General features: G+C 43.2%; 1 protein-coding gene across 32 annotated transcripts in view; it reads left to right on the forward strand.

Annotated features, from left to right (window-relative positions):
- adgrl2a (adhesion G protein-coupled receptor L2a) overlaps positions 1-12435 on the forward strand; it is a 99800-nt gene that overhangs the window by 10230 nt on the left and 77135 nt on the right. For all 32 annotated transcript variants that reach the window (XR_004698244.2, XR_004698243.2, XM_035176070.2 and 29 more), the window contains exon 2: positions 11025-11210. Coding sequence is in view for 30 of the 32 variants with exons in the window: in XM_035176070.2 (XP_035031961.1) it covers positions 11135-11210 (76 nt within the window). In the remaining 2 variants the exon portion in view is untranslated. The remainder of the gene's footprint in view (positions 1-11024; positions 11211-12435) is intronic.

A 12435-nucleotide genomic window follows, 5' to 3' on the forward strand; every position in this document is an offset into this window, starting at 1 on the left:
AGTGGAGCCAGTGGCATTTCTGTCATTCATCAGCCTGAGCTGATTACTAGTGAGTCTGGAGTGAGCTGACAGGATGCGGCTCCCGCAGCCATTACCATCAGAAATAGGTCCAGCAGGCCCGGAGGTAGGCGAGGCGCTGCAGCCCGGAGAGGCAGAGACCTAAAGGATGGAAAAGTTTGCCCTAAAACACGTTTCTGAGTACGACAGTGAGGTAGAATATTTAGATTAGATATGTAGTTTGACTTTAGAAGTTCTGCCTATGATCTCCTGCTCTGTAAACGATGTGATACATAAAAGTGAGACTGAGTGGGACTTGCTCTCAACTGGAAAGTCTCATAGGCTCCTGTGTGTACAGTGCATAAAACGGAGGCGTGTGCAGACATTACTTGGGGACAGTCAGTGATGTAGCCTAGTTTATTGTATTGGTTATACTCAGACTTATCAGCTCTGGGATGGGGGATCCAAGTGGATAAATCCATAAAAACTTTATGGATTTCTGTCGGTCCACTGGCCCATCGATGCGGCAGCCCACTGGGATTTGTCCCAGGGTGCCCGATGGCCAGTACAACACTGGATATGCTGCTATGATTCACTCCCGGCCTCGTACACACCCCGGTCCCTGAGCGACACCCCGTTAGAGCCACTGCAGTGGTACTTTGGTATTTAAACCGAAGTTTAAACATTTTGTGCCAACACTAAAACATGTCATGTAGTTTACACAACACAATTCATACAACTGGAGCAATAGTGGCACCAAACAAAAAGTGCAATTTGATACTGTGGATATTTTGGGGTATAAAACAAAATATGGTTGACAGAGATGAAAAATATTCACAGGACAGGATATTATATATTTATTAGTTCTCCTTTTAAACTTTATATTTTTTTCATTTTATTATTTATTATTGTGGTTATTATTCACACAGACAATATGAGTGATTAAACTTTACGGGATGCAAATCAACACACTGCTTTTGAAGCTGCTGTTTTGTTCTTCGTCAGTTTATCATTAATGAATTCTTGTCAGATGCTGAAATCATGCTCTGCATAGTGATAAATGTTGACTTAATGAATTGTTAGATAACACCTTGCCTGGTTAACAATAAAGTACAAAAATATGCTTGTAATTAGGCCTTAATCCAATTCCCATTTAATTAGCATTTTCTTTCCTGTGTTTTGTGATGATTAATTTTCAGGTATTTTTTCACTCTGCTGCAGAGATAAAAATAAAAAAAATTACTTTTATATTCAACATCCAACTTAACTGCTTATACACGCAATAATAGTGTAATGTAAAGGTTTAACTACTTCTCTGATATAATCGACCAACCATTTGATTGTGTAGGGAAACGCCTCCTGGAGAAGCTTGCTGTTGAGGGAGATTTCCTCTCCTGCATCTCCACCACCATGGGACTTTATCACACTCACTTCATATTCATAGTGTGTCCCATTCTTCTGTCGTTATTTTGTACAACTTAGAGCTGTAGCAATTACACTTCAGTGGATTTACCTACGCAGAGATTCAGAGATTAACATCTCGGCTTCATCCTACCTTCAGCGCTGCAGTTCAAAGGTGCGACCCAAACCCCAATCCGCTATCGTCTGGCAGTTCAATTGGTCGACTTTCCACACTTTGTTTGGGAATTTGAATCCCTTTGTTATTCAAAACAGGAGGACCTTGTGACGGGGGGATAATTTCCTGTTAAATGTTTTATCGCTGTCCACTTTCACAGTCCCCTGCGTTTGCCTGGTCGCTCTCCTTGTGGCTTCAGATTCCCTCGACTTTGGTCTCGTTATTCTGAGGAAACAAATAAAAAGAGGAAGCCCTATTTGTTTTCCCGCCTGTTTTTTTGTTGTTGTTATCACCAAAGAGCAAACACATATTAACCATACACAAGGTGCAGAAGCAGCGATTGCTGTATCTGCTGTCCTATTGTGGGTGGCGGGAGATGATAACATAAGCCATGGATTCATTTACATAATTTTTAAAATCATGTCAAGCCCGAAGCCCGAATCATGGTCAGTGGGAAGCCGGGGGACATTCTTGAAAAGAGTTATTTTTTGCCTCTGTGATTTTGCGCTCTTTAACCGAATATGCTGAACATTACATTTTATAATTGTCCCTGTTTTGTCATCTGTTACCACCGGAATCTATTTCGTGCAAGCCAAGTGTTTGCTAGTTGACATCCCTCATCCAAACCGAGCTGGAAAACACTCTGGTATATAAATACCTTCACCCTCTCTGTCCCGGAGATGCTGCTCCATTGTACAGTATAGGCAGGAAGGAGCGAGATCCTATAGCACCTTAGTTATTGAAATAGGGGGCAGGAATGAGCCAATGGGTGCTTGTTTGCATCACAATCCCCCCACTCAGTCCTGATGTTATGCTAATGAGCGCTGTGGAGAAGGCTCAGCCCCAAAAACTGTCCCCTCTCTTTCTTAGCTGAAGGTGGGCAGAGGGCAAGGATTAGTGACACTGAAACTGCACCGAGGAATCTAATGACGGAAGCCTGGAAATTCAAAGCAACTTAAATGACTCTTTTGTGCCTGTCTTCCCTTTTACTCCACCAGTGTTTCCTTGATATAATGCAGCCGAGTGCATCCAGTTCTGATCAGAGGCTACATGCCTTTTAAACACTGTCATGACATGTGTATCTTTGAATAAAAGCCAATATACCGTCATCAGGTTTTACAAGCGCCATTACCTGTCAGGGCAGTGCTCAGTGAAGATATATGCCTGACAAGTGATTGTATCCGGAAAAGACTGCACCCACTTCTTTTGTCATGAGCTTCGTGACAAGACGTGTTGCTATACCTCGTTTTAGGTTGACATGCGCCACTTGCCTTGTCTGACAAACGCATCCGTGCCATCTTTTTTCAATTTAAGATGGATACGGCAGCACTGGGACAGAAATGTGCCAGGATGAAGCCGGCTACATGAGATCCGCTCCTCTGCTCAAATCATCGGTATGGTTTTGCTCCTGCTGTAAGGTCCTTGTGTCGTCTTCTATTTTGGTGCGGACTAAGATTATGCGGTGTCCCTTATTCTGGTTGTTTGTCCCTCTGAGCCACAGAAAGATTAAAAGCCTCAATTAGACACCGAGCCAAGGTTGGCCACATTTTGCGCAGTGCCTCTCATCTGAAAGAATTAGCACCCATCAAAAATCTAAATGTCCACCACTCCAGAAATGCAATCACTGCTTTCCAATCTTCGGCGCTTTTATGGTTTTTACGTAATTTTAGAAAAGACCGTCTTCTTCAAAGAAATGGATACAAACACCAAAACTATATTGCATATGCTTTCCTGCAATGATGAGGTTAATCCCGGTAAAAGCTATTATTAAGCCTTGGTTAAATATACCGGTGACAAAAAGAGGAGACAAGCGAAGCAAACAAAGAGGAGAAGGATTTTGGGGCTTTTAGACAATGGAGATGTGGATTTTTGGAAACGGGCTATGACTTCATATCTGGATTGTACATTAAATGTAAGCCAAGTATGATTTAATGACACATTCAAGGTTAAGTAACACCCCCTCACACACACATACACACGCACACACACTCACGTTGTTTAGTCCCAAAGATATTGCTCGGTTTCTCTTTTGTTTCCCGCATCAGGCTCTGTGAAGATGAGGAAAGAAATAAAGGCAGATAAATGGCTTATTTTCATGCTCACTCCACATCCATCTTAAACGTCTCTCACAAGTCATCTTCTCCGTTACCTTCTTCATGTTTTGTATTGCTGCCCACCACCTTAAAAATTAATCATCCTGTTTAATAACGCCTCACGATCACAGTGCATTATTGATGGTGAGGTCCTTAATAGAAGGATAGAGCAGGCTTTTTAACCCTTCAGCTGCTCATTTTTAAAAGGGAGCAGGGAGGGGGAGTCAAAAAAGCGGCTTACTGGTGCATATCCGAGTAAATACAGCGCATTATCACCGTAGACTAAAACCAGGCCCTGTGCATCCAAAAGGGAATGGTCCCTTTTCTGCAAACAAACGTGAAATAAAATGAATAAGTTACACAAACTGCCGAACTAGCCAACAGTTTTCAGTGAACGTGACTTCAACGAGGGAATCTCTGACCTTCACTGTTGAGTTATTTGTTCCCCCACAGTTCAGTTTGAAGCCGGCTGACATGCATAATTTAAACATTTCTCACCTGACACCAAGTAGCTCTGTGTGGCTTTGCATGTGCACTTGTTCATGTTTTTGTCCTCGACTTTGCTTGGCCACATCACATTGTGTTATTTTTGCATGAACGCAACAATGATGTACTCGTGCTGAAATTGAGAAGATGAGTCGGGGAGAGTGTCTGGGCCAACTGCCGAGCTCAGTTTGTATAATCCCTGATTTGTTTTGACTAATTTAGCCATGGTAAACTGGATCACACAACAAATGTTTCTTTTACGGTGTCCTAATGCGCTCTCTGAGCACAAACCCGGAAAGTATTTATGTGCACATACTAATTGGACATGGTTTCTGGACAGGGGAGGATGCACTACATATTGCATACGCTCTGTGTATTCCAAGGTGAATCATGCTGTGTCAAGGACTTATTGGACTTGATTGGCAGGTACTATCGCCATGAGATGCCCATATAATGGCAGGGCTCCCATTCCCGACCTTCCTATTTATCTTTCTGTATTAATGTCAGCCTATTAATTCCCAAGCGGAGGAACATTTGGCAAAGACACCGTTTAACGGCCCTGGCTGAATCATTCTTATCTCCACAGACCTGAAAGGAATAGTTTTGTGCTATCAGCAAGTGGAAATGACATTTTCAAATTTCATTTGAGATAATCCACTTCACTTCCCAGTAAAACATCAAAATTACAACTAAAATGTATGGAACCTGTATTAAGACTTTGTTACCATGGCAAATTATCTGACTATAATCCATGTGGACAGACAGGTGTTGGTATCTGTTGGTGCTAATAGGATTTTTGTTGCATTGCTAAAGTGATTATGAAGCTAGGGGTTTAATATATATACAGTATATTCAGGCAGAGGGCAATATAGCTGTCAGTGCCTCAGGACACTGCGGAAAAATAACATGTGAGACCTATAAATAGCATATACAGCGAACATAAGAATATTACTCACTGATAAACACAGTTCTCTCGCGTTTAAATCTGCACCTGAAATACGGTTGCATGAATTTTTTTTTTCCGACAACGCCTACGTTTTTGTTTTGTCTCCATAAATGTATTGATGAGCCGGAGTGTTCCAGGGTTTGGTTCATGACTGCTTTATTCAGTAGCCATATGTCCTGACCAGTGGGGAGTACTCTAATCGATTAATTGAGTGGCTCATAAAAATGATGAATGGCGCAAACACTGAGAGCAATGAGCATGACAGGCACCGCGCTTATGTCACACGCTCTGGCTTTTACAGTGCGGCCCCGCAGGAAAGCTGGGCAGTGATTAATTTAATTTGCGTATTCTGATCCACAGATTCAAACAAAAGTTTTTTCTATCTGCTGGCAGAAGTTAGAAGGGTTAGATGACCCCGGAAAGGATAAGCAGCTGAAATTATGAAATAAAAAAAAATGGATGTCCTGATGAGACAACTTAGATTGCGATGGTTTTGAACAATCTGGAATGATAGCTCATGGTAACGATTCGTCAAAATGTTATCTGCCAGCTTAAATAACGACCCCCCCCTCCCTCTCTTTGTTTTTGTTTTTCCCTTCTGTCTCAAAGATGTAATTCTCCCTCAGTGCCTCCCTCGGCCCCCCACCCTCCCCTCGAGAAGCTGTCCTGTCCTGTTGAGCAGCATGTTCCTGGTATTTCCCTGGCTGAGCTCCTGTCAGGGTCAGGGCCCTTGTTTCGGGCACCAGCAGTCAAAGAGTGTTTGGTTGGGTGTCATTCAGCTCCCCGGGCCCTGCGCTGCTCTCAATCATTCCCCTCAGCGGAGGGGTCATCCTCTGATTCCTCCCTGCCCCATATTTGACTCAGCAGGACTCCAGACTCATCCGATCACCGGCCCAATCTCTCCCCTCTAGAGTGCGAATTTTCTGATTTACGCTTGCAAATTGTACATCTTCAGCAGTGTCGAAAGCGGGAACACAATCTCTTTGGGGAATATATTTCCTCCACAGCTGAGGCTGAGCGTTCCCTAACTGAGCTCTATGTCCCCCAAGTATTTCTTTTTTTCTGTTTCCTCCTCAAAATTGGCAAGAAAAACAGAGATAAGAGGAGTCTTATAGCATGTATGAATACATGAGGAGGCTGTTGGGGGGGGAAGAATGCAGTAGAAACCGAATGTGTTCCCCTCATTCAACATGTGGTGGTCAGTTTGCTCCTGATTTACATCTCAGTAGATCTCCGGCCCCATATTTCCCTTCCTTTGCATCCCTGTGATGTTCCGTGACAATTAACATCCCAACTCTTTCTTGAGATTTGTTGAAAGCTCGGGGGCTAATTCAAGGGTCAAGCAAGACTTGCAAGCTGTCAGTCTTTTATTGTAACTCGAGTCCCCCTCCCCCAATTGGGTTTCTTTATTCCGGGCCCCCCTCCCGCCCCTCCATTCTCCCAGACCTCGTTTGATAGAAAGGCCGGACTCTTCTTCTATTCTCCTGAGGTCCTCTAACAGCTAGAGAGGGACAACCAGGAGCTTTGTCTGAGGAGCCCGGCATTCTTTCACATCTGCCTCTTGTTTTCAGACCCCCGCTGCATTCAAAATTCAAACTGTCCTTTTTCAATCAGCCCCCCTCCCCTCCCTCCTAATAACCCCCTTCCTCCTAGTTACCAACTCTTTCATTTTGTCTGAAGAAGACCAACTGACAATTTTGTCACTCAGTTGTCAATTACAAGGCGAATATATCAAGTGTACATATGTTTAAAGCCTCCGGGCTCGCGCTCCTGTGGCTTCTCCGTCTCTCTGAACACACGAAACATCTGTGTGCAGTGGCTTCATATTTAGCCCAAACCGTGTGATGCCTGTTGACATCTTCGCAATCTGTGCTCAACAATCAGCAGAACATCGCCTCGATCATGTGTCCCGTGCCTGAGGAGCAGCCGCGTTGACGTCGATGCTCTTCATCGTTTGTCTACCCTCTCTCTAAAAAAAAAAAAACGAAAATCCAAACCTTGGCCTTGCTGCAGATGGTGAAACCTGCTCTGAGATCCCGCCAACCAGTCGAGGGCTTTTTGAGAAAACAGTCAAGGTTTGGTCGGCGGCGGTTTGTGTTACAAGGTGAAGAGAGAAGAGAAACCCCCAGCTGAGAGGGGAGACCTCTGCACGGTTAATGAGAAGCATGGCAGCCAGGCAGTCTCCCTTCAGTCTGCGCCTTTGGTGCCTCAGCATGTTAAACACTCACAGCATGATACAGAACATATTAAAGTATAGGACTGTTATCATCGATTTACAGAACACCCATCCCCACATACTACGGTTTAACATTCTGCATTTTTTTCGTGGCGGGGGGTCTCGACTGCCTCGGAGGCAGAACTGTTTCAAGGCATCTTGTCTTTGTCTTCACATACTGACACCAGAGGTCTGTTGAGCATGCTGCCTCTGTTTTTGCACTAAGCCATGATGACAGGGAAGCAGGAAAAATCATGTTGACGCAACACTGTTATCTCAGGCTGAGAATTATAATAGTTTTTTTTTTTTACATATGTAAACACCCACAGCCTCCAGAGACTCAGAAACATACTTAAATGCATACATCGAATAATAGTAATTCATATGGTGCTCCGTCATTTGGTATTTTATTTACAAAGTCTTAGAAAATACTACGTAGAATGAATCGTTTTGGGATTAAAGAAGTAGTTTAGGGGTTAGTGTTTTGGTGCAGCACGTAATCCACAGCATTAATCTCAACTGTGAAAAGATCAGCGTGTTTACGTGCACACTAATAACTCTCGTCCGACCAGCGTGTGGCCGAACACAAATTATTTCACCTATCATGTAAAGACCTTAAACCAGGTTAGCTCGCCCGTGTCAAGGTCGCGAGCCCGTGCAGGCGCAGCATCAGTCTTTGAAATTGCACTTGGCATGTATATCCCATAGTGTCTGGTGTTTTCATTCTGTGCGTGCACCGCAGAGGTCACGGAGCGAGCCAGATGGAAAGTGGGACTATATTTGATAAAAGAGTGACAAGGCAGGGGATGGTGGGAAAATAAAACTCATTCTTTTGAGTGACGGTGAAACAAATTTAATGCAACAACTAACACCTCAAGTGCCTGTGTTGAACCGCTCCATGAGATTTAATGCTAAAAACACCAAAAGAAAATCTATTCATTATTTATAAGATCCACCGATCAGCCACGACATTAAATCCAATTACCTGTTGTGTCTTTCTCTTTTCCGTTTGAACATAGCCTGTCACCCATCCCTACTCACATTAATTTACAGATCAAACACCCAAGTAAACTCTCAATTTATTATTACAGAACTCTGGTTTCTGTGGAGCATGTAAACGCTGTAACTTTAATCATAGCTTTGCCAGTAAATTACTTAATGTGGGAGAATGTAATGGCTGAATGGGATAATCATCACTCAGATCTCCACACAAGTGAATGTGTGTAATCTAAGTATTGTCTGTCTCATTAAGTGGACCAAACAGTAACGGCTAAGACTCTGTGCTTAAGCCTATATGCTTACTGTACTGCTTTATTGTGGAGACAATCTGCTTAAGGTCTCATTGTACTGAACCCTCAGTCGTGGGCTGATTATTCGTAGCCACTTGCCTGATCAATTTAATTGCTGCCGCATGCACACATCAGCTGAAAAAAGGGGTTAGGGGTCTTTGTCGGGATCCAGTGTTTGGTCTCCGTGCTCATCTGTCATTCGTCGAGTCTCCTGACTGCACATTATTCCATTGAAACTAAATACACTGTGGCTGCAGCGCTCCTGTTCCTGTTAACCTCTTTTAAATGGCTCTAAAATTAGAGGTCTCAGGTGAGGCGTAATGTCATACTAGATGAGCTGATTATGGCGGGTTTAATTATAACTTTGTTGGCTAATGTGTGCGCTCCGCATGTTTTTCCGGATGATGAATTATTACACTGTCTGAGAACTCAGACAAAATAGATCAAAGGCTCCTCAGCCTGTGAGTATCCTCCAGTGGAGGAGCCGACCGGGGCCGACTCTCTGCAGCTCTGACTTTCCATGACAAACAGATTCCTCACTGTCTCTTCAGTTCACTTCTCTTGTTAGCTGCAAGTATGATGGATAACAGTCAGTCTCCCTGAATCTTAGCGAGCAATCGCAGGTGGCAGACGCCGGAAAAAATGGAATGTTGTTTTTGAATGTGCGAAATAATAAAGAGGAAAAAAAAAAACCAGTTTCTAATGGGGTCCTGTGTGCCTTGTTGCCTTAGCGATGCCATATCCCATGGTGAATGTGCTAATGGTTCACGGGAGTGAGAGGACTGAGCTTAGCCCGGCAGTGTAAACATGCAGACAAAAGGGAGCTGTTAGTGGTGCGAAACACATGCCTGGGCGCGCAGGTAGGCATTAGGTTTCACCCGACACCGCTCCAGCACTGTATCCATGACAAGGGGAGGAGGCCATTTGCTTTTGTAGCGAAAGAGAGCAAAAACAAACAGTCAAACAGACGAGTACTAGAGGGGCAGGTATGGACGAGGTGGAGAGAGAGGGATTCAGGTTTGGAGGGGTGTCAGAGAGAGGGAGGGGCTGCAGAGATAAGTTGGTCTGTGGTCAGCCACAACAAAGAAGTGACCATTTGCTCGTGGTGTTTCTTTATGTGTTTGTTTGTTTGCTCAGGGGTTGGGGTGGGGGTCACAAAGTATCACTCAAACAGAAGCACTGTTACTTCTTGAGTCATCTGAAATAGCAGTCGTAGAAGATTCTGCTTATATAACATTATAATGTAGCACAGTTATTTATTTAAGTAAATGTGACTCAGCTGTTTACAAGGTGACATATGAGACTGTTTACGTTTTGAAAACTAGAATAGAACTCGGTAGGGATCATACAGCACCATGGTATATTTATCAGTTCCTTAAATATGCATGTTTTTTTATTATTAGTTATTCCCTGGAAAATTGGTGAAAATGTTTAAAAATAACAACCTTGCAATTTGAAAATAAACAATCCCGGATCCGCCCCCTGATCCAGATCCACACCAAAACTTCATCGTTTCCTCCATCCAGTAGATTTTGTGTAATGCTGCCAACTAACAAACAAATGCAGATGAGTTATTAGCATTATGCTGCATCTTTAATTGACCACGTAGACTTTCTAAAAATAATTACTTAATTACCTCAGTAACTCTTTTTCCAAGCTAATGTGAACCGACATGACTGTAGCGGGATGTAAAGCTTTCTGACTAATGGATGTCAAGCCATTTCCGTGGATAATTTAAGCATTCTACGTCACTGTGAGGTCATTTAACATCGTGAGTTTTGATGATGTGGGATTTAGCAGGTAGCAACATGTTCTGTTGTTTTAATCCTTTAAATTTAAACCTGTATGAAGGATTTTTTTTGTCCACAACAGAGAAGGAATTCAAATTTTCTTTTATCTGTCAATATCACCACTCATACGTCATGATGGTTCCATATACATTTTTATGTAAAAGCAACATTTTAAATACAAAAATAGTCTGAAAGTTAAAAATATGTCCTTTGCAGTAGGTGTAGAAAACAGAATTTGACACAGCACTGATCAGGTTAGCATCACTAGTTATGGGTCACGAGGAGATGGGGGGGCGGGCCTTATCTGTTTGATAACATCACTGGTCCCTCCCTGCTCCTCCTCCCTGCCACTGAATTGGTCAACGTTCAGCCGCCATCAGGGGGATTTCCCCTCCTCAGGACTATTGACCCTCTGAGCTGGTTTTATTTTAGTGGCTTGCTCGAGTTTGTCGGATTTCACAGCTTCAGGTTCAATGCTGCAGTGGAATGTATATGCAGCATCAAGTGTAAAAAAAAAAGAAAGAAAGTGTGACCGGGTGACTTCCTCTGTGAAATCAGGCAGGGGACAGAGCTGGCACGTGGAATAAATTTCATCCCTGACCTGAACGTCTGTCTCGCTTTCTGCTCCACAGGTGAGAGGATCAACGATGAGCATCTCTGAGAGCGGTCGGCTTGGACTTTTTTAATCAGAACCTTTTTAGTCCCAACGCAAACCTGCCACAAACCATCACCGCCAGGCGCCATGGCGTGCTCCTTGTGGAAACTACACACCTTCTGCTGGTTCCTCATCACACTAGCCCAAGTGCACTCCACAGAGGGTAAGTAAAAAAAGAAGCCGTCGTCTTTGTCTTCTATAAAAACATTGTGTTTTGATCTCATGTCAGTATTTTTTTCATAGCATCTTTTGAATGAGTATTGTTTCAGGCTCAGTGGCAGCCGGTGCCAGGAATCCCTGTCGTCTTACTTATAGCATGAGCAGTGAAATTGTGACTCAAGCCAGAGCTGCTCCTTTGAGAGCGAGCAGTGCTTGTGTAAGTAATGCAGCTCTGAGGACAGTGGGCAGAGGCGGATGGGGGATAATCTTGAGTGGTTTCATTAGTTGGTAAATTGTGATTTGTCTGAGATTTTCTGCTTGAAAGCGCCAGTTGTTCCCAGTGGCATCAGAGCTGGATCCATTTGTGAATTCCTCGCTAAAAATGTTCTGCCTCACGGTGGGCACGCAGATTTCACACCTCGAAAAGTATAAAGCTCGGATGTGCTTTAATCATAGTGTATTTAGCTTTCATTAAATCACTCTCAGCTGTGTCGTAATTACAAGATTTATGCATCCGAACCATGTCTCATAAACTGTATCCCGTTCGTATTAGTGTTTAATCAAAGCAATAGAGGCCAATTTCTCAAACGGTTGATGACTGGATTTAGAATAAACTAAAGTTGGCATCTTTTCAGTGCAGTTTATCAGATAAGACATTACAGATCTGGATTACATAAGCGCTGGCAAACTGTTCACTATACCTGCTTTATTGATTTATTTAAAAAAATAACTCCGTAATGTAGTATTACTGATTAAAGTTTGGGAGGTAATCATTTCTCAAGGTGCCTAATTTACACTGTAGCAAATCACACTGGCAGGGTTTATGATATCTGTGTTTCTCCTGTATCATCTGGCCTGGATTTGATTTTCCATAAAAGAAGTGTGCAATATGAGTAGTGTGTGGTCTCTAAAGGCTCCGGTGGCTTTAGGAAGCACATCACAGAAATCACGTAAACGTGGCTATTTCTAATCATATGTATTCTGTATATGTTAGCGGTGCATGCCACGTGCAAGATAAGATGTTACAGCCTTTGAGATCTGGGTATGTATAAACCTAGTGGGGGGGCAGGGAAGATAGTTGCCTCCTCGTGGAGTTTCTGTCACATGTTTTACTACATCGGATTTCACCAGGCGTAGGGTGTTGACAGTGTTTGTAAGGTGGGAAGCCGGTGAGGGATTCCACTGAAAACTCAGACATTAACTCTATGAAAAAAGAAACAGAGTGAGAA

Source organism: Hippoglossus stenolepis, chromosome 14, assembly GCF_022539355.2.
Source record: "Hippoglossus stenolepis isolate QCI-W04-F060 chromosome 14, HSTE1.2, whole genome shotgun sequence".
Lineage (NCBI taxonomy): Eukaryota > Metazoa > Chordata > Actinopteri > Pleuronectiformes > Pleuronectidae > Hippoglossus > Hippoglossus stenolepis.